The 23,310-nt window shown below is 36.4% G+C and overlaps 1 protein-coding gene across 1 annotated transcript in view; it reads left to right on the forward strand.

Annotated features, from left to right (window-relative positions):
- The first annotated feature begins 7,975 nt into the window (after positions 1–7,975).
- Mysm1 (Myb-like, SWIRM and MPN domains 1) overlaps positions 7,976–23,310 on the forward strand; it is a 38,193-nt gene continuing 22,858 nt past the window's right edge. Inside the window, exons 1-8 of the mRNA XM_013022281.1 lie at positions 7,976–8,049; positions 11,915–11,990; positions 13,545–13,615; positions 15,177–15,254; positions 15,351–15,374; positions 16,578–16,656; positions 19,479–19,577; positions 21,719–22,479. Coding sequence (XP_012877735.1) covers positions 7,988–8,049; positions 11,915–11,990; positions 13,545–13,615; positions 15,177–15,254; positions 15,351–15,374; positions 16,578–16,656; positions 19,479–19,577; positions 21,719–22,479 — 1,250 coding nt within the window. The 5' untranslated portion in view covers positions 7,976–7,987. The remainder of the gene's footprint in view (positions 8,050–11,914; positions 11,991–13,544; positions 13,616–15,176; positions 15,255–15,350; positions 15,375–16,577; positions 16,657–19,478; positions 19,578–21,718; positions 22,480–23,310) is intronic.

Genomic DNA, 23,310 nt, shown 5'->3' on the forward strand with positions numbered 1-23,310 from the left:
ATAGTTACATAACAAAATTTGTGGTGGGGAGGGTAAGTAGTAGAAAAATGAAGAAAGGGGTAACAAGTTTTAAAAGAAATGTTTACACTCCCACCAACAATGTAGTACGGTTCCCTTCTGTCCACATCCCCTCCAGTATCTGTTGTTATTAGAGTTCTTGATTATTGCCATTCTAGCTGGGGTGAGGTGGTATCTCAATGTTATTTTGATTTGCATTTTTTTTATGGCTAGAGAGGTTGAGCATTTCTTCATGTGTCTATTGGCCATCCTTCTCTTTAAGTCTTTAGCCCACTTATTTATTGGGCAGCTGTTTCTTTGAAGATTTGTTTTTGGGGGATTTAATTTTTTAAGTTCCGGGTATATTTTAGATATGAGACCCTTGTCTGTTGTATGGCTAGTGAAGATCTTCTCCCAATCCATGGGCTTTCTGTTGCTCTTGCAAGCTATGTCCTTTGCCATGCAGAAGCTCTGCAATTTCATGCAATCCCATTTGTCCAAACTTTCTTTGATTTGTTGTGTTTCTGGATCTCTATTAAGAAAATTTTGGCCTGTGCCAGGGAGACCTAGGGTTTCTCCTATTCCATCCTGTAATGTTTTCAGAGTGTCTGCTTTGACTCCAAGGTCTTTGATCCATTTGGAGTTGATTCTGGTGTAGGGTGATATATATAAGGATCTAGCTTTAGTTTTCTACAAGTATTTAACTAGTTTTGCCAGCACCATTTACTGAAGAGGCTGTCTTTCTTCTATTCTATTTTTTTAACTCCTTTATTGAAGATTAGATGGCTATAGGTCTTTAGGTAACCACTTTGGAAAGCAGTATGGAGGTTCCTCAAAAGACTCCACATAGAGCTCCCCTATGACCCAGCAATCCCACTTTTGGGCATTTACCCAAATGATCACAAACAAGACCACACTAAAGCTACCAGCACGACTGTATTTATTGCAGCATTATTTACCATAGCTAAGATATGGAACCAACCCAAATGCCTTTCAGTAGATGAATGGTATATGTGGTATATATACACAATGTAATTCTATGCCTCCATCAGAAAGAATGACATTGCCTCATTTGTTAGGAAATGGAAAGACTTGGAAAAATTATATTAAGTGAAGTAAGCCAGGCCCAAAGAAACATAGGTCCCATGGTTTCCCTTATTTGCAATAACTAGTATACGTCTGAGTCAAGCAGAAAAGGTCAGATAAGTTGGTGTTAGGGGAATGAACCCCCAGATAAGTATTCAAATTTTTTTTGTTTTTTCCTTTCATGCAATTGTTTCTAACATATTTATAAGATGATTTCTATGTTGCTTTGTATGTCCCTCCCCCATGGTATAACCCATGCTTTCACTGTATTTGATGTTGGTATAATTTGTGGAGGGGAAGGGAAAAAACAAATCATTTAACTAGGGATACATCTCATTGTAAGAATGAGATGTACAAGTCGCTATGTTGAAAAATGAACTTTACAACTTTGGTGGGGGGTGGAGGGAGTATGGGAAGGGTTGGGAAGGGGAAACCGAGGAGGCAGCAATGCTTGATAAGAACTGTACTCGTGATCTTGTCCATGTAATTGTAACTCCTCTGTACGGTATTCTCACAATAAAAAAAGAAAAAAGAAATGTACTTATTACCTTACTTATGTAACTATAACCCCTCTGTACATCATTTTGGCAATAAAAAATTAATAAATTTAAAAAATGTAAACTCATGACAAGGCTCTCATCCTCAAAATATACTTTCTAGACTCCTAATCCTACTGCATATTTTCTTTTTCTTAGTATTTAAGCCCTTGCACAAATGTATAATTAATCTAGTGTGTGTATTGTTTATTGCCTCAATCATCTATTAGGAAGTCACATCAGCATATAGGACTTTGTCTTTCTTATTCGTCAGCAGATACTAAATATTACATGGAATTGCTTGACTATCTTGAACCTTGGAGATAACAATTGACTTCATAATAGAAGACAAGCCAGTCAAACTGATGGGACATCTGCTAAGGATCAGGAATGGATCACTTAGATACAACCCTGGTATACTGAAAAAGCTCTCCAGCATGCAAGGCCTCAAATAATTACCATCCAGAGTGATGAGTGCTGGGCAGCACATGTTGAGTGGCGTAGGGTCACACAGGAAGGAGGAGAATAGCCAAAGGAACCAATATGAATGCTAATTTTTTTCATAAAGTGTTGCTTGATATTTTAATATTTTCTGAAGATAAGGCATGCTATTTTCCATAATGGCTGCATCAATTTACATTCTCATTGACAAAGTACAAAGATTCCAATGTTTTCATAACCTGCTCAGTATTTATTTTCTGATTTTGACAGTGGCAATCCTAAGGAGATAAGGTATCAGTTGCTTTCAGAATTTTTTTTTGTTATTTGAAAAATCAATTACCTGTATACTTATAACTAAGTTTTCTGTTTTTAATTTTAAAACTTCTGGTCTTATTATTCCCTATTGAGTCACTCATTCAACAAAAATCACTTAGTTGCATACTATGTAACAAGCATTATGCCAGAACATAGATACTGAGAAGCAAAGGCATGTTTTCCAAACTTCTTATTCTCAGAATAATGGGATAGGCAGGCATATCAGCCAATAAAAATAGTGATTAACATGTGGAACAAGAGAATGGAGGTCAACAATGAAAACTGTGGGTCAGACGTGGCCCACATGAGTATTTGATTCAATAGGTTACGTTTTTTTAAGGTTTGAGCTAGTTTTCACAATTAATCTTGATTTCTATCTTTCCTTACAAGGAAAATCAGAACATCTAGCAACTTTGAGCCAGAGTTCCAGAAGGTCAGATATTGTGGCCCATCGAAGATAGTGAGTGAGCCAGAATCCCTTTGCAAATGTGGATGGACTGGGAATGGGAGAAGAGGTAGGGACTCCAGGCATTTTGACTCTGGTTCACACTTAAATAACCAGTGACTACATAGCTATGCAAACTCCAACACTGCCCTACCCTGTTATGATCAATAAATGTCAATTTGTTTGTTCAATAAATGTCTGGCAGATCAATTCAAGAATTTTACTCTTGGGTAAGATTATTTTATAAGCCATTTGACCATTTTGATTTTAGAAATGGAGAAATGAGAATCTATAGTAGTTGAACAACTTGTCCAATGTTGTACTAAGAGAGGTCCAAAATAACTAGCCAATAAATTAAAGGGACAATAGGGAATTAGAACATAGACTAGCACAGTTGGCATTGTTGTTTTGCCTATCCAACATCCTTTCCCTCCTTTCTGAAACCATACACTTACTTTGGTTAAAAGGCACCATTCCTCCTTAGTCCATGTAGTCCTGGTAGAGCTGATTCAAAGTGAGCATGTGTCCCACATTTGGCTCTGCCTACCCACCTGGAGCTCCGCTGGTGGCTGAAAAGTCTGAATGATGCTATTGGTCCCCAAGCTAAGACAGCATAATGATAGATAAGCCATATTTCCAAGCTACCCACTTAACTATTCTGAGCCTGTTAGCACATCTGTAAACAGAGTAACAATTCCAATCTCAAAGGCCTGATGCCTGACTGTAAAGAAATAATATATGTAAAATGCCTGGGCACAGAGTAGGAGCTCATTAATGCAGGCATCACTTTTTTGCTCTTCCAAATAATGTCAGAAGGATGTAGCATTACTGTAATTAAAATGTAAGAGAGGCTTGGCAGACTTTCCTTACAACATACTGAGGACAGCTTTTTCAGTAGCTACCTTATGTGATTTCAGGGAATTGGAGAGGGCAAGGCAAATAAAATGCAGCTTGATTTCCTGGAACAATTCAAGCCATATCCAATTCCTGCCAAGTGTAGCCCATGAATCTATGTCTGCATTCATCTGTTCTCTCACCTCTGTATAGATAGAGCGGTTTTCCTCCCTACATACCAGCTATTGTACTTTTAAAATGCAAACTGCTTTTAATCCCTGGCAGTCATTTAGCCAACAGTTTCAGCTCATAAAGTAATGATAACATTAGGAGCAGTTGTACCACACTTCCTGCTTTTAAAGTACTTTACAAATCTGAACTAATTAGCATGAATGCCAACATGCCAGCTTTTATGGATTAATGTTGCAATTATACTTTGTCTTTTCAATAAAAAACCAGTGATCTTTTCTTCCACTAGAAATGGGGGGATGAGGGACTCAAGAAGTGAGCAAGCTGTCTCCCAAAGGATTCAATACCAATGTAGCTGAAATATGAGACATGCATGTTATTGACTCAGTGTTCCCTTACAACAAAAGTGAGGGTTTAAAGGCAAGGAGCCTTCTGCTAACTTTGTTTTAAGGCCAGCAAAAGGAAGAGAGCAAGGCAAAGGGGATAGCTGCATTTAGGAATTTGTAAACTCATGGGACAAAGCTCTCATCCTTAAAATATACTTTCTACTCATTTCTTGACTTCAGCAACTCAAAAGAACCAGAACATCATCTACTTGTGATTTATTTTTATGCCAAATAGAATGTTATTAGCTCACAGAGCATTGCAGATATATATATATATATATATATATATATATATATATATATATATATCCTATTTTTTCCACTGTAATGTGAAAATACAATGGAATAAGCATAGAGGGCCAGCAAGGCTCACATGTGAATCCCAGATCTGGTACTCATTATCCATGAAACCATAACTCTCTGAGTTTTTAGTTTCCTTCCCTTTAAATTAAGGAGTGATAATGCTTTCTTGGAAGAATTCTTGGTAGGTTCAAAGAAGATACTGCCTTACATATCAAAGAGATCTGGTACTATTGGTCCTCATATGCCCTGTCTGTCCATAAGTAATCTTCCTCCTCTCTCAGAGCACTATAGATATGTTATTCATTTTTAAAATATATAATTATAGATTTAGGGATACAGCCCAGTGGTAGATCATAGTATGAAATAGGACCTGGGTTTGATCCCCAATACAACACACACACACACACACACACACACACACACACACACACACACATTTAAAGGGAATTACACTAAAAATAATAGTACATTTTAATGAGAAAAGCTAAATGTACAGTCATTAGAATATTTCCTGGGCTTAACATGGTATGAAGTTAGAAAGATGCTGAATTAGAGTTTGGTCCTTTGGCTCTTAGTCTTTAGGACAAAAATGAAAAGTGAAGGGACATGGTACATGTACAGCAGTGGGAAGCACGTGTGGGAAGACTGCAGCCTGGCTGGGCCCCTCAATGTGCAGAGTGGCCAGACTTCAAAATTTGTCAAGAATGATATGGCCATCAGCCTGACAAATGATTCCTTGCATCAAGAATTAAAACTGCCATTTGCAACTGGCTATAAAGTGTGATCTGTCGTGTGTGTGTGTGTGTGTGTGTGTGTGTGTGTGTATGTGTGTGTGTGATATCGACAGTACTGAGTTTTGAACTTGGGGCCTTGAACTTGGTAGGCAGGAGTTCTACTATGTGTACCACATTCCCAACACTTTAATGCTTAGATGTTTTTCAGGTTAGGTCTTGAATTTTTACCTGGGCCTGGCCTAGACTACGAATTATTTGCCTACAGCCTTCAGTATAGCTGGGAGGCTAGGCACACACCACTATACCCGACTTATTAGGTAGGATTTTCCTAACTTTGGGGCTGGGCTAGCCAAGAAATTGGTTTTTCAATCTCAACCTACCAAGTAGTTGGGATCATAGGCATGAGCTATTGTGTCTGATACAGTCTTTTATAAAAAGACAAATCACAACATCTGAAGGTTGGCTTTTCTCTGGGTGTGGTGTTAAAACAAAAAGAACTGGATATGTTTCCAATATAATAGCTTCAAGCCATTAATCATGGATTTTTGTGGGTACATATACAACAAATAATTGATATCTCACTATAAGGCCAGTTCTGCTAGAGTCATAGGAATAAAGAAATAAATGTAAAAACAGGATCATGTCATAACATAGGGAGTCTGGCTTATGAGATGGAAAACATTAGAATCTTCCTTCATACTAGAATCAGAAATCTGTGATTGTCCATCCAGTTCCCTTTCCCTAAGACCTGGCATGTAAAAGAACTGACAGCACTTATTACTATGAATTTAGGTGTGTAAGTTTAGTTGTGAATTTATGTGATTTTCCATTTACTTGAATATTTCTGCTCTGCTGAGATTGTCTCCTGTTAACTCTGAAGACAGACAAATACACATATATACATATACGTACACACACTCACCACTGGAAAAATATTTGTCATAGGAAAAATACCACCACTGAAGTTAATTTTGGTTTGAATTTCTGCTCCATTGCTTGCCAGATTTATGTCTGTTGGTAACTCCACAACTCCTCTTGTTAACTTTAAGAAACCACAAGTGGTTAGCTTTTTGGATGTGGCACAGGACTTTACTTTCTTCCACATATATTTCAATGTCTACTGATGCCATGGACAGAGAAATCTTTATTACAGCATTGCAGGAGACACCGTACACATTTTATTTTGAATTACTCTTCTAGGAGGTGCTCTTCTCATTTAATGTGATATATATTTAGATAGTCCTGTCATGGTCCCAATCTCTATTTGCTATATAAAATCAGTGAAAGGCATATCCATTTTTCTCTTCTTTTAACTGTTCAGCCAAGCACAACAAATAAATCCTTGCTCTAAATTAAATTTGACAAGCAGCTTAAAATGCCTTCTTTATGCTGTTTGGGGTTACTATTGGGAGTGGTCATTGGATAAGCCCTTTAACAACAGAAAGCACGCTTCTCCAGGTGGTCTGACAATGGAGTTCATACAACGTTCAGTTTCTGAATACTGGCTCTCTCTCTTTTCAAATCTTGCTCTCCATCTTCTGCTATAATATTCATAGTACTGCCCTGGGAACACAGGTGACTTGGGACAAACAGGAAATTCTGAGAAGTAGGTACATTTTGTTGATTGTTGTGTTTATTAAGAACTTATTATTTGTTAGACACCATGTTGAATGGTCATATAAGAACTAGCTTTGTCTTTCAGGCATTCCCAATCCAATGGAGGAGGCAGACAGGTGAAGCAATAATTACAACAATGCAAATGACATATGCTAAGGTAGAAGTATAGTAAAAGGCAATGTCTAATTTCTTGAAAAGCACACATTTTTTTGGCAGATATGATGGTATTACTCAACAGTCAAAAAGGCATGCAATCTTAGCTCTGTCAACTTGCTGAGCCTCAGTTTTCTTACCTGTGAAATATCTCATATGTACCTACCTTACTAGGGCATTATTGTAAGGGTTCATGGTCATGAAAGTTGTTTTGTTTTGTTGTTGGCCATGGGGCTTGAACTCGGGCTCTGGGCCCTGTCTTTGAGCTCTTTGGCTCAAGGCTAGCTACTGAGCCACAGCGCCACTTCCCAGTTTTCTGATAGTTAATTGGAGATAAAGAGTCTCATAGACTTTCCTGCCTGGGCTGGCTTTGAACCACGATCCTCTGATCTCAGCCTCCTGAGTAGCTAAGATTACAGGTGTGAGCCACTAGCGCCCAGCTATGAAAGTGATTTTTAAATTCTAAGGATCTCTATAAAAATTACAAGTTAAATTCTTATCCTCACATGAATGTTTAAGACTGTTGGAAGAGGCGGAGATCCAGAGTTAGAGAGAGAGGCAGAGGCACAGAGTTAGAGACGGAGGCTGAGACACTGACTTTCAGTCTGCCACCTGCACAGTTCAGGAAAGCAGACCTGGCATGACTTTTGATCTAGAAAGCCATTTGCTGTTTTTCTACATTTTACACAAGAGAAAAGTATTTGCTCAACAACATACGCTTAAGAAGTCCAGTCAGGGCCTCTTTCCTAAGTTTTCCCAGGCCGACCAATTCAAAATAACCAACACTGGCCCCTGGGGGAGGGGGGCGGGGTGTCCACCGGAAGCCCCGCCTCCCTGGCTGGGGCCGGAGCAGGCTCAGCTTCTCGTCTCGAGATACATCCGGTCTCGCGCCTCCAGCTTCTTGATCTCTCGCGAGATCTCTCGGGAGCACGGGCGGGGTCAGGTGCCATCATGGCGGCAGAAGAGGCGGATGTGGATGTCGAAGGGGACGTGGTGGCAGCCGGACACCCCGGGTGAGGCGTAGTGACTGGGTGTGGCCGGGGCGCGCAGGGACGCAGGGGCCGGGAGAGCCGCCAGGGGTGAGCAGGGGTCCTGGGAACGTCGCAGGTGTTCCCGGGGCCGTCGGCGGGGCCTGGGGCTGGGCCCGGAAGTGGCCCGGCGCCTCGCGGCCGCCGGCGTCCCCGCAGCCCGGCGCGCGGGCCCGGGGCCCCGGAGCGCGGCTTTTCGCGTCTTGCCGCCTGCAGTGGAAGCACGAGTCGGTTCCTTTCACGTCCACTCCGTCGCAGAATCCACCGGACCAGGCGCCTTACCGACGGGACCGAAGCGCGGGGACCCTCCTGCCGCCCCTCGCGAGCTCCGGCCCCCGCGGGCCCGTCTTGGCATTCGCTCCTGCCACGGGAGGCGCGTTGTGACCGACGTGAAAGGGGTCAGACTTCAGAGGCGAACAGTTGGAGGTCTTCCTTCTGTCTTTACTGGCCCTACTGCTTCCCCGAGTGACAGGCGCACGGTCTGTCTGAGTCCCACAGCGCTCAGGTGTAAACGGAAAAATAGCATGGATCTTCTCAAGCTCAAGTGAAATCACGGAAGACAGTCCTGCAGGACTGTAGCAAGTCAGGTTGTAGGTGATAATTCTGTATCAGTGTCATTCCTTCCACCATCTCCTCATCACCCCTCCCCCCACCTTTACCGTCAAGTTACTAGTTCGGTTTTTACATGATGCATGTTGAATGTAATTAACTACATTTTCTCACCCTTCCTTCCAGGGCCTGTTATTTTAAATAGAACCTCCTCAGACTCCTTTCTTTTTGAGTAAGGAATTTGTCTCCTTTTGGAAGAGGTCTAGAACTCTCAAGACCTGAGTTCTAAGTGTTGTGTAAAGTTACTTGTAACTGTCAATAACATTAAGTTGAACTTCATGAAGTTCCTAATACTAGATTATTTTTTACCTGTAACTTGGCAGTTTCATATATTACATATCAGACCTAACCATGAAGCATTAAGGAAAAACGATGAATTCTCTCTCTGCCTGGTGGTTCATACCTGTAATCCTAGCTACGCAGGGAACTATGACCTGAGGATCCTTGTTTGATGCCAGCCTTGGCAGAAAAGGCCTTGTGACTCTTTATCTCCAGTTAACTGTCAAAAAGCCATTCTGGAGGGTTTGCTCAAGTAAACTGTTAAAGCACTATAAAAAAATAAGTGAGGGATAATTAAATTTGCATAGTCATTTGAGTCTTTAGATAAAGTCATCCAAAGTTGTGCAGATCAATAAGGAACCTTTCATAATAATAATGTTCTTTTTTTTTTTCTGGTCCGGTCATGGGCCTGAACTCTGGGCCTGAGCACTGTCCCTCAACTCTTCAGCTCAAGGCTAGCACTCTACCACTTGAGCCATAGTGCCACTTCCGGCTTTTTTTTTTCTGGTTATGTGGTGCTGAGGAATTGAACTCAGGGCTTCATGCATGCAAGGCAAGCGCTCTACCACTGAGCCACCTTCCCAGCCCCCTAATGTTCATATTTTTAAAATAGCTTTTGAATCTTAAGTATTTTTTGCATGTTTGATATAATTTTCACAAGTCAGTGAGATAAGTAGTCAGGAATGTATCATTTAGTCTATAAAGAAGTGAATTTGTCTTGGAGACAATGATGATCACCTGATGGCATTAACTATATGCTGCTTCCATAAGTCTATTGTAACTTTTCTGACTGTAGTTTTTCTTTCTTTTTTCATATTGAGCATTAGGTAGTGTTGATGTCATAAAGTGAAATTACAAATATTACTGGTTTCTGATGGTCAGAGCCTTGTTTATACAATTTCAAGGAGCAGCATTTTCATTATGTTCTGGCAAATGATGCCTCATAGTGTTGGATCTACAATAAGTGATTGAGTTTGATTTATGCCCTTTGAGGTGTGTTGATACAGCACAATAGAACATTTGTGGACCTCTTGAGAATTGAGAACATACTACTTGTAAGGTCTTGCTAAGTGTAAGGTACCAAAGTTAAAAGATAGCATTTTACCTTTTCCTTCTACCATTTCATCAACATTCCCAACCTGCCTTTCTAATGTTCCTAGTTCAGTGAGTAGCACCAACATCCATTCAGTCACCCAGAGAACAAACCTGAACTTCAGTCTTTTCCCTAACTTCCATTTCCTGCGTTTTATCAGTTATTAAGGGCTTGCTCATTCTGTCTAACTATTCTCTTATATGTATTCACTCCTCTTGGTTACACTGATTATTCTTTTTTTAAGCAGCTAATGGCAAAGATTATTCTTTAGATATAGGTTACTACCACCTTTCTCACCTTAATCGCTATTACTTTATTACTCCTTGGCCCCTTTTATTATTTCCTGAAGATAGTCTTTCCTGCATGCAAATCTGATCATGATATTCCCTTCATTCTCCAATTGGTTTTGTCATAAAATTCTTCATTACCTACCTACAGAAGACCTTCGTGCTCCATATCCATCTTTTTTGCTCATTTAACAAATGCCCTGAGCATATAACAGTTATAAAAAGCTATGTTCAGAAGTAATTTCTTGTTGAAAAAAGCACATATAAACTATGAATGTCAGATGGAGGTAAATGGAAGGAAGATGAATGGCTTGTCTGTATTGCTTATACTTGCCTAGGAAAACACTAAGACCTGAAATTATGGGACCTCATTGCTAAGTATGGATATACCATAGGATTGCTTTGGAAAAACGTGACAATATTATTGGCAACAGACTGTGGGTTATGAAGGAGGCTTATATTTCAGGCTTATAATATTTCTGGCTGGGGCAATGAAAAAAATAGAAGTGTCATTGGCTAAGACAACTTTCATAACAATGGAAGAATGCTAGATTTGGAAGGAAAGGTGATTTAGGTTTAAACCTGTTAACTTGTGGTACCTATAAAGATTCAGATTGGTGTCCATATGTACATATCAGAGTGTGGATGTTGCTGATCCTTACTAAGGAATAGTAATGAAAAGATTTCTTCAATGAATGTGATATGGTACGAGTCCCACCTTCTATACTCTTGGAAGACTTAGTTATTTCTGCAATGCTTTCCTTCTGCTAATATGTCTTATAACCTGTATTTAACCTTGTCTAGATTAGATTTGACATGTGTTAAAACTTGTGTGCTATAAACAGTTGAAAGACACTACTGCTTTCAGTTGATGGTAGAGAATACCTGTTAGCCCCTCAGTCTGTTGTAACCATTATAGGTCTAATTAAAGGTAAAGGTATATATGTTAATTGATAAGTTTTTGCTCTTTTAGAACTCCAAAATTTTAGTTCTGAGGAAAAAATACTCAGTAATTTGATTCAGAAACTGTAGTTTCATACAGGCAAAAGTAAAATGCTAAATTATGTCATAGATAGAGACCCCTAAAACTTAACTATTCAACCTTTTTTTCATATGAAGTTTACATTGTCATGTATTAGTTCAATAAAATGAATGAGAGAAATAACTAAGATTAATCCTCCAAATAACCCAAATTATTTAAAAAATTTTATGAGATGGTATTAAGACTTCCTTTATTACTTTCTATTTTGATTCTTCTAATTTCATTTTTTCCTTCATTTTGGGGCGGTATTGGAAATGGTAGATGTTATGGCTTAGATACAATTAAAGAATTTAATAACGTTGAATGAATTTATACACACACACACCCCTCCCCCCAAACAGATAAATCTGGATTTTTGGTTCATTTAGGTTATTTTTTTCCTCAGAGTGTAAATGTAAAGTGGGTGTTTCTGTAGTATTAAATCTGCTGAGGAGAGTGTGGAACTATTTTCTTAACATGAACAGCTGGCTAGTTTCTTTGCTATATAAGTTAAAGCCATTTACTAAGACATTATAATTTTTTACTCGTTAATTATTACAGAAATGATGGAAGTGAAGCATCAGTTTTACAAGCTGATCACTATCTTGATTCATGGAGAAATGAGAATGGCCTTATTGTAAGTATTTTGTTAAATATTATTCATTGCCCAAGTTCTTGTTCTCAAAAATTACAGAAGCAGTACTTCACTTTGAAAATATGAGAACTGTCTTTCTTAACTAAAAAATGGTCTGTTAGAGGCTATTTGGAGTCAGGTGGAGTTAGGTACAAATTATTACCACTTCTCAAGTTTGTGAGTCTTAGTTTTTTCAATTTAAGAAATGGGTAATACCACAGAATGTTTTTGTTATTTCACAATTATTTACTGAATACTTACCATGTGCCAGACACGGGGCCAGGTTTAGAGAATACAATTATAATAAAGATAGACATGGCCCTTCTTTCAAGGAGCTTTTATTCTAAAGAAAAGTCAGATGAAAAACCCTACTACAGTTTATGAAGGAAGAAAAAAATCAAAGTATTGACAGAATACTCCGTGTAGGAGGGTAATTAAGATAAAGCTGTGAATGAAGAAAATGTTGAGGAAGTATTTAAGTTTAAAGTCATGGGAAGACTAGGTAGATATGTGAGTGGATGAGAAATAAAATCCGAAGCAGAATAAACAGTAAATGGAACAGCTGTGGTTGAAAGAACTCTAATCTCTGTGTAGAATGTGGTAGAAAAAGACAGTGACAAAGTTGAAAAGTAATGTAAGATCTCTGCCTATGGTTTAGATCATGCCAAAGCATTTTAATTTTTTATAAGTGAACTAAAGCATTGATACATTTCATAAATATTTTTAATACAGATTTAGGCTCATTTTTATAACATGTATCTTGCTTGCTCAATGAATAAATATTAGAAGGGAGGGAAGCAGAAATAAAATTATAAGTACCCTTTAGGAAACATTTGTAGTAATCTTTGTCTTGGTTGGTAGCAGAAAAGATAAAATGGGTAGATTTGAATTATATTTTACAAGTAGAGCTTTATCTTAGATTGGATATCAGAATTGGGGTAAAGGAAAAACACAATTCTATCTTTGTAGATTCACTTAGTGACTATTAATATATTTTGCTAAATTGGAAAAGCTGGGGAAGAAATAGATGGAGACCTGATAATGAGATGTTATGTTAACTTTGAGAAGCCAATTATATATTTAAGTGGAAATTTCAAATGAGTAGTTGATAAAATAGTTGAGAGCCTGGAAAAGCACAATGAGCTGAAAATATGTAACCTTGAGAGTTGATCCATAGATGGATCAATAGGATCCATCCATCCTGTGGATGATCTATAGAGATTGTTGCTGAGGGACACAAGTATTGAGTTTGGGAACTAGGTTAAGTATTTTGTAGAATGTCTGATATCATGTTCTTTTGTACATGATATCAGCCATTTTACCCTGTCATGGGTTAGGAGCATGAACCCTGGAATCCAGAGTATATACCGCTAAGTCAAATCTCTTTCATTAGAAATGCTAGCAGGGAGATGGATGTGTATATGAAATGTTAATGCCTATGTCATAATGTTATTGTGAGAATCAAAGGTACAGGCTGTTAGTATTTGTTATTATATAATTATGTATTTTACTTAACAAAACAAATAAATACATTTAATAAAACTTTTTTTTAAATAGCCTTGGACTCTGGATACCACTATCAGTGAAGAGAACAAAGCTGTAATTGAGAAAATGTTGTTGGAAGAAGAGTATCCTTTAATGATTATGAAGAAAGTAAAAGTTTCAAGGTTTAAAAAAAAAATCTGTCAGGAAGTGGTGCTGTGGCTCAAGTGGTAGAGCACTGGCTTTGAGCTAAAGAGCGTAGGTATAGCTCCCAGGCTCAGAGTTCAAGCCCCATGACCAACCCCAAAAAAAATAAGTGCAAAAGTTACAGAAATAGGTCACTGTAATTACTAGATGAGCTGCATACTGCTGTTATCACATTACCTCTTGATACAGAAGACACCATTGTATTCTTCAGGTTCTGCTTTACTACCAGTTCATCTTTTCAGCCAACTCTTTATGATATAAGAATACTGAGGAGAAATTATAGAATATTTAAGTTAGAACCTAAGTCCACAGTTTCATTCTTAGTTATATAAACTTATATAAGCTAAAACTCAAATATGTCCATTTGCCCAAGGACACAGAATTAGAATTTGCAAAGTTCTCAACTGATTCTCAATTCTTACAATTTATAACTTTTTGGGGGGGAAGAAACATAAGTAAAAAACATAAAACATATATAGCGGAATGAACATTTTTCTTCCAAATTTGTGAATACTTCCCTAAGGTCCAGCCATTTTGCTGCCTCTTGGGATTTCCTTCATCTGTGCTTGCTGTTTGTAATTAACTTCTTGGGACTTGGTTTTCTTACAAGTATGATGAAAGGAATGAACAAAACAATTGAATTTTTGGCGATAGTCTTATAAATACAGATTTATTTTTAACTCTTCTGTTTGTATTTCATAGATTTCTACTCAGTAAGCCGTAATTTCTGTTCTTCCTGTTCCTATTTGTTGCTGTAAATTTTAGAATCTGTAACTTTAATTATTGTAGGTTATCCCTTTTGTGTTTTCTTGTTTGCTAACTTTCCCTAAACATTGCAATTATAATCTAGATTATTGCTTTTCAACAAGAAGCATAAGTATTATAAATTTTCCTAGTAGCTTCACTTAAAATAAGCAAAATTAATTTTAGTTATATAATACATATTTAATTTTAATACTCTTATTTCAATATTTGTCCATATTAGCAGAATGTTTCAGTCTTTGTTTCATACTAAGTATTTGAAACCCAATGTGTATTTTATTTGTATATTACATCTTAGTTCATGCAAGCCAATTTTCAAATGCTCAGAAGTCATACATGTGGCTGGCTAGTAGCCACTTGTTCCTTTTCAGATATGGAAGCAAATAGAATAAGGGTTATATAAATATTTAGTTACATATAAGCATAAGAGATACATAATCAGTTACTTAGTAGAAGCATAGAAGACTAAGATGGTTTTTTTTTTATAATTTTGTCCTCAATACAGTTACTTCTAATGCATAATATAATAAACAGTAAATATTTGTAAACGATTAGTGTCTCAGACTAATATAACAGTATTGTATAGTAGGCTCCTTTGAAGAACTTTGAGAAGAAATTTCTTGGTAGACTTAAATATTAATTTTTACTGAACTCTGAGTTTGGGAATGCCCATGTTATAAATCACATAAGGGCATTATCACCAATAACAATTTTTAAATTTCTTTAATAATTATATAGATATTATTTATCAAAAAAATCACATCCAGGAAAATTCTGGCTTGATCAAAAGGAAGATGATAAAAAATACATGAACAGGTAAAAAATCAATTTATAATACTATTAAAAATATGAGTTGTATTTTTAGAAACTTTTTCACAGGCTTCCTTATTTTTCTTTTTACATGTCATGCAGTCTGCAGAAAACAGCAAAAATCATGTATGTATTTGTTTTATATTTTTAAATCTTTTTGATTGGTTAGAGTTTATGAGAAAATTTTTTAAAATTTATAATTGGCTAGAGGAAAGGTACTCTTGATTGAAAAACAAATGTAAAAACAAAGTGTTTTGTACAGAAGTTGGAATGCATAATTTTATGTTGTTTATTTGCCAAATTCTTTTAATGACCTTTTATAGGGAGTTCATATTACAGAAAAGATGACTAGAGCTATAGGGAAACATTATTAGAAGCGCCTATCTAATATGAATTGGCTTGATTCCTATTGCTCTATCAGCTAATTTTAAATTTTCAACAAAATTAACTTTGATTTGTGGCTTTTAAAAGTTACCCACAGAAGTTGCCAAGTGCTGGTGGCTTATACCTGTATTCCTTGCTACTCAGGAGGCTGAGGAATACAGTGCAAAGCCAGGAAAGTCTGTGAGACTCTTACCTCCAGTTAACCACCAAAAGGCCACAAGTGGAGATGGGGCTCAAGTGGTAGAGTGCCCGTCTTGAGCAAAGGAGCTCAGGTCCTGATTTTAAGTCCTATGACCAGCACACGCACATGCACAAAATTATCTACAGAAATTAACTGTTTTAAAATATCTTTATAATTGGATAAAATTTGACATTATTTACAGTTTGTAGACTTGCAAGTTACGGTCTATTTAAGGGTAGATTTCTAAGTGCTCAGGAGTTTGAACGCTGTGCAGCCTTTGGCATTTACATTTTGCTGAATAAACAAAGTGAATGGAAAGGTAAATGGTGATTTTTTTTTTTTAATGGTTGTTCATTGCTTGAAACACTAACTTACAAAAGAAATAAATGTAATGTCATAGTTCTGACTTCTTTTCTGGCTCAGTATTTATGTAATTTATACAGATGAACCAAAGAGTTATTTGTAGAACAATTTTAAACTTACATGCCTCTGTTACCCCTTGACTTCCTTGGATGGTTTTTAGTGTTATCTTCACTCAAATCATATATTTTGGGGGTTCCTATCATCGTGAGTAGAGATATGTAACAGGGTAAATCTATTCCCCTGGGTAGAGGCTGCAGCATTTTTTTTGTTCTATTTTTTTTTTAATTCACAGACTCAAAAAATATTGATTTTAGCCCATGGCTATCTATAACCTTTAGTTGCATAAATATGGAATGTTCCATTTCAGAAAATTTTTTTGCAATTCCTCTTTTTCCCCTCAGGGTACACTCTCCTACAAAACCAGCCAGTTACTCAGTAAAGTGGACGATAGAAGAAAAAGAACTGTTTGAACAAGGGCTGGTAAATAGAGCAATTTTTAATTTATAGTAAAATGATTCTAGAAGCAAATAATGATACAGTTGTAAGATTAAATTTATTTGTAGAGACCAAGCTTGTAATTACTATTACTCTTACCTTTCATTTTTCACAATTATAGTGTAAGTACAAGGAAATTCTTCTTCACCTATTTCCAAGGCACTAAAATTGGATAGTTTTATGTTTTTGGTAGTGATAAAAATCTGAGAAATTAGCTGTTTCTTTATATGACACCTGAAATAAAAGTACCTGAACTAAAACTATTAAATATTTAGTTGTTTTCTCTGAAAACAGAACAAAACCAAGTAATAACCTGTGTATTTGAACCTGAGTAGTCAGCTGAGTTCTTTTTTCTTCTGACTGTTTGGGATAATGTTGTCCATGTATTTGACTACACGTTTGAAGACCAGTAACTTTTCTTTACTGTATGTGTCTCACTGAGATCTTTTTAAATATACAGAAGTCATATAAGGGGGGAAAACATGGTGTTCTAATTCTGAAAATACTCCTGACTCTGAAAGAAATGTTTAGCAAAATATTCAGATCTTTTTTTCTTTTTGGTGATACTGAGGTTTTAACTCAGAGCTTTGTACTTTCTAGACAGGTGCTTTGCTGATGATGCTTTAGTTATTTTTGAGATAGGGTCTCACATTTTTGCCTGGGCTAGCCTGCACCTTGACCTTCCCATTTATTTTTTTTGATGCAACTGAATGACAAGTGTGTGCTACTACACCCTCTATTGGTTGAAATAGGATCTTGCTAAATTTTTGGCAGGATTGGTCTCAAGTATAGTTCCTCTAGATCTTTTTTCCCTGAATAGGTAGAATAGCAGTTATTAGCCATCATGCTCAGTTTCATTTTTTTAAACTATCATTAATATTTTTTAAACTATCAAGACTGCATTGTATATTTTAGCTGTATGTTACTCAGTATTTTGCTAATTTTGATATTATATTTATTGTATAGAGAGCATAATTACAGATTTGGAATGCAAATTAAAATATTAACTTTTTTTTTTGTTGAACATGAGGCTTGAACTCTGGGCTTCACTGTCCCTCAGCTCTTCATCTCAAGGCGAGCACTCCACTTGAGGCACAGTGCCACTTCTGGTTTTCTGGTGGTTTATTGGAGATAAGAGTCTCATGGACTTTCCTTGCCCGGGCTGGCTTTGAACCGTGATCCTCAGATCTCAGCCTCCTCAGTAGCTAGGATTACAGGTGTGAGCCACCGGTGCCCGGCTAAATATTAACATTTTTATGAATGAGAAATAAAATGCATTTTAAGACTATGATATGTATACTCCTTGATGTTCTTATGTAAAAACAGAATCTATTTTCAGGTTTTTAATCTGTTTGAAAATTTTTTTCTGTGCTCTTGACACTTTTTGTATCAGCACTTTAATACATTGCATGGAGGTCTAACTTTACCAATCTTTTATTTAAGGTTTCTGACAATTTTGCATGAGATCTGTAGTCTTATTTTGACATTCGATAGATATGTCCTTTATGCAAGTGGCTTGTGAATTTAGGGTTTATTTTTTGGTTGTTGTTGATATTGGTGGTAGTTGAAGAGACTTAATTTACATGTTCAAAGTTCAGATGAGGAAGTGGTGCTGTGGCTCAAATGGTAGAGCACTAGCCTTGAGCTGAAGAGCTGAGGGATAGCACCCAGGCCCAGAGTTCAAGTCCATGACTGACAAAAACAACAACAACAACAAATAAAGTTCAGATGACTACCTAAAGTTACCAGATGTTAAGGCTCCCTCACTTTTGAGGTAAACTGTGCCCTCTTCTTCCTGTATCCTTCCAAAGATACGTTATCCATATATAAAGAAATGGGAATTTCTTTACACCGAGATAAGTAGAAATATATGTACAGGAAGGTATTTTAAAATATTTTCTTACACACAAAATCCTCTGAATTACTGGTAATACATCCTTCTACCTTAGCCCATTGATAAAGTTTGCTTAAAGACTGAACCTTTCTGAAGGGCATTTCTTTTTGTTTGGCATAGGACAATCTTACTCTGTTAAACATTTTGGAAAGTTTTTTTTTTTTTTACTCTGTTCCTCCCATTTTCTTTGTGACTATGCCCCTATCATCCCAAGTGATCATATTTACCCAGTTACTCTTGTCTTCAAAAGTGTTTCATGCTGTCCTCTTTCTTACTTTTGTTTACCTCATGATAAAGAGAATTAATTCTTCAGTAAGTTAGTCATCTCTAAAATTGCAAAGGTGACTTTTATAGTTCAGAACTCAATGGGACCCCTGCCATGTTCTCTGTTCTTCCTCAACAGTTTCAGGTGTTAGGAGGTACATTGAAAGGAAGATACCGATAACAATTCTGCTCTATTTCTGAGTCAACTCACTGTGATATTAGCGTATATAGGAGTATCTACTGTGGGACATTCTGTGGATAATATTGAGATATGAATAGAATCTAAGTAGAACAATTGTAATTAGTGCACATCATATTCAGTTGATCCTACAAGTGGCAAATGTAATCTACTTCTCTCTTAGGCACTTGTTTCTTTTAAGAAGATATCTTATATCTAGAACTTTATAATGTTTAGTATGAATTCATACAAAAAGGTATTGTGAGTCATTTTGTTCAATTTTTGGAATTCAAAGTTCAACGAGGAAGGTAAGCTTTGATTTTAAAAGCTGAATCTGTTGATGGGGTTTCATTTTTTGCTTTAGAAAATAGATAAGATGAATTTTTCATTTGTTGTTTTTTGAAATGTGGCAGTTGCTTGAAATATAAGTGAGCTAACTGAAAAGAGTATTTTTCCATTTTGATATCACAGGCTAAATTTGGCCGAAGGTGGACCAAAATTGCAAAGCTAATTGGAAGCCGTACTGTTTTACAAGTGAAGAGTTACGCCAGACAGTACTTTAAAAATAAGGTAAGCAGAATAGAAATAGCCTACTTAATTACAGTAATATTTAAGATAAAATTATGAGTGGAAATATTTATTTAATATAAGCATTTAAATCCTATTGTTGAAATTTTATCAGCCAAACAAATAAGTGGTCAGTGGCATCCTATACAGCAAATAATCTTCCAAAGAGAAGCTCTTAGAAGTCTTATCTTACTGTTTCCTCTGAAAATGTTTTCTTTTAAGTATATATATATTATTGAAACTTCAGAATTTTCTTTTAAGTATATGTATTATTGAAACTTCAGAATAAACTTTTTAGAGCTTAGAGAATATAAATGATAATATGATAATGGAATCTATTTAATGACAAGTTTTTCAATTTTTTTTAAGAATCAAAAACTTTAATTACATTGATTAGAAAGATACAGCTGATTACATTGATTAGAAAGATGTAATTTTCAAGTAATTTGTGCTGATTCAGCTGTGTGATTGGGGGGGTTGGTTGTGGCGCTTGAACTCTGGGTTTGGGTGCTGTCCCTGCACTCTTCAGCTCAAGGCGAGTGCTCTACTGCTTGAGCCACAGCGCCACTTCTGGCTTTCTAGTGGTTTATTGAAGGTAAGAGTTTCACACTTTCCTGCCTAGGCTGGCTTTGAACCATGATCCTCAGATCTCAGCCTCTTAAGTAGCTAGGATTACAGGTGTGAGCCACCCACACCTGGCTCAGCTGTGTGATTTTGATATATGGATTTTTTTTTTTTTTGTGGTTGTAGGGCCTGTGGGGCCTACGTGCTGACCTCAAGCCCTTTTATTCAAATTAGCACTCTACCACTTTGAGCCACAGTTCCACATCTGGTTTTTGAGTGGTTAACTGGAGATAAAAGTCTCACGAGGACTTTTCTGCCTGTGCTGGCTTTGAACCATGATCTTCAGAACTTAGCCTCCTGAGTAGCTAGGATTATAGGCATGAGCCACCAGTGCCTGGTTGATATATGGAATTTTTTTAACATGTTTTATTTGAGTTCTAGGAAAAATTATATAAAACTTGTGAATATCTTAAGTGAAACGTGTTTTAATATAAATGTATTGTATCTTGTATATGAGATAGATCTGGCATAGTGTTAGCTAGGAATAAGTGGTAAGTATTGGAATAGATTCATTATATACCTCAATTTTCAACTACCAAAAGTAGTTTCAAGGTAGCTAAATAAGGTTGAGGTATTAAATAAAAAAAAAAATAAAAGCTTACCTGGTTATTTTTATTACCATGGTCCTCAGTTATATTCAAAGATTAGGGGTAGAGGATATATTTCAGTAGTATAACAGACTTAGTATTTCATGAACCCAAAGCAAAATTTCATCTGAAATTTTAAGATTGTAAACAGGAGACTGCACATAAATGGGAAGGTTGTTAAAGCCTATTGTAAGTTGTATGTGCTAATTTTCTTTTTCCTCCTTTTGCCTTTGTATTTTCTACAAAGTAAGCCAGTTAACCTCAAATGTAAGATCTTAGAACTTGATTTGGTAAAGGATCTATAAATAGTTTCTCACTGAAAGATACCATATCCCTTGCTACCATTTACAAGGCTTATCAGAAACTTTATTATAAAGATTCTTTCTTTTCGTTTCTTTTCTTTTCTTTCTTTCTTTCTGTACAAGACTGGGACTAGAACTTGAACCTGACGTTTTTGCTCATTTGCTGATGGCACTCTACAAACTGAACCACACCTCCAGCTTCAAAATTTTCATTTCAAGTTATATTCAAGGGCAGAGATGTAACTCAGTAATATAGCACACTTCTAACATGGATGAGACCTTTGTTTCAACCCCAACCAACCTATTCACAAACCAAGGGGAAAAGGTCATACCTACTCATTGCCTCTGTAGAAAAATGTTATTTCTATCTATAAGAGGATAAATATTTCTATAATAGGACATATTGAAGATAATTTTGTGCTTTAAAATACAAACTATTATGCTGAAACTGCATTCGTGAACCTGAAAAAGTATGGTTTATTTCTGAATTTAAAACATACTGAAAATATAATGTCAGGTTAAGTATGATTAACATGTAATCAGTTTAATATTTTTATATCTGTTAATATGTGTGCTGGATCATTAAATTTCAAAGTCTTAATATTATGGGGATTTTATTCTGATTCTAAAGGTGAGACTGGGTCTGGAGACAGAAATGTCAACTCAGAAGAGCAACATTAATCTACAGGTTAAAAATGAAGATAAAGGGGCAAAGGAATGGACACTGTCAACTCTCAGGGGGCGTGCTGATCCCAACTTGAATGCTATAAAAATTGAAACATTATCTGATGATGAAGAAGTAGATATCACAGATGAGGTGGATGAATTGATTTCCCTACCACCACAACAGAATTCTAGCAGTGTTCTCTCACTAGACATTGCTGATAGTAAGACGAATGAAACCCATCATGGAGAATTTGTACACCCAGAGTCTGGTCCCTTTTCTAAATCTTCCAAGGAATATCTTCAAAGTGTAAAGCAAGAAGAAATGGAACTATTTTCAGGCTCAGAAATTGCATTACAGACTGGAAAACAGAGCAACAGTGACAAAAGTTCAGTTGAATTAATTGATCAGAAATATAAACAGATTAAAAGCTTTGATGGGCAAGGTGAAAATGAAATGCTAGATGTTGCCAGACAGTGGGTTTCTCTAGAGCCTTGTGAAAGGCAGAAAGATATGAGTGATAATGAAATGCTTTTTCATTCTCCTTGCCAAATGATGGAAGAAAGCCATGAGGAAGAAGAGCTTAAGCCACCAGAACAAGAAATAGAAATAGACAGAAATGTCATTCAAGAAGAAGAAAAACAAGCAATTCCTGAGTTTTTTGAGGGGCGACAAGCTAAAACACCAGAACGTTACTTGAAAATTAGAAATTACATTTTGGATCAGTGGTAAGTATTGCATTTTATTTAGATGCTGTTTTAAAAACCTTACACTCAAGTATTTTAATCAGCTCTATGCAGAATTTAAAATTTTGCAAATGATCCAGAGAGCTTTCATCTTTATTATCACTTCAGTAGTCAAGATTTAAAGTTTGTCATAGTGGACTTTCTAAAATGCTACTGCTAGCATAATCCATCTTAGAGTGTTTGAGCTTGAAACAAAAAGTGACTGATGATTGCTTTAAGAAGCAATTTCTTAGGACAGTGTTGGGAAACTATAAATATATAATAAGTACTGTCCTAGGCAACAGTGTCTTTCCAGGTTTATTCATATGTCTTGACTAAAGAGAAGGAAACATTTGGTGATTAAGGCATGGTGTCATGAAGTTTGTTTAGATTGCAGAACTCGGCTTCATGAGGATACAAGAATTTTCTGATGCATGAAATTTACACTCTAAATTGTTGGTATATTTTACTGGAACTACATGAGAGAGAGGGAGCAAAAGAAGACACTTCTCACCTTATTAACCTGAATACTCTGAAAGTTGAATTTTTCATAATTTATTAATCAAACCATCGTTAAACATTCATAATTACTATTACTCTTTTTTTAAGAATTGTATAAGGCCATCTTTACATAAGGATTCCCATTTCCTTTGCAGGGATTCTGCTTTGTTTCTTGTTTTTTTTTCTTCTGTTATATTAAGAATCTTCCTAGCCAAGTGCAGTGGCGCATGCCTGTGATCCTAGCTACTCAGGAAGCTGAGATCTGGGGATCGTGGTTTGAAGCCAGCCTGGGCAGAAAAGTCTGTGAGACTCTTATCTCCAATAAACTACTAA

The sequence above is a fragment of the Dipodomys ordii genome, unplaced genomic scaffold (genome assembly GCF_000151885.1).
Source record: "Dipodomys ordii isolate 6190 unplaced genomic scaffold, Dord_2.0 Scaffold61, whole genome shotgun sequence".
Classification (NCBI taxonomy): Eukaryota; Metazoa; Chordata; class Mammalia; order Rodentia; family Heteromyidae; genus Dipodomys; species Dipodomys ordii.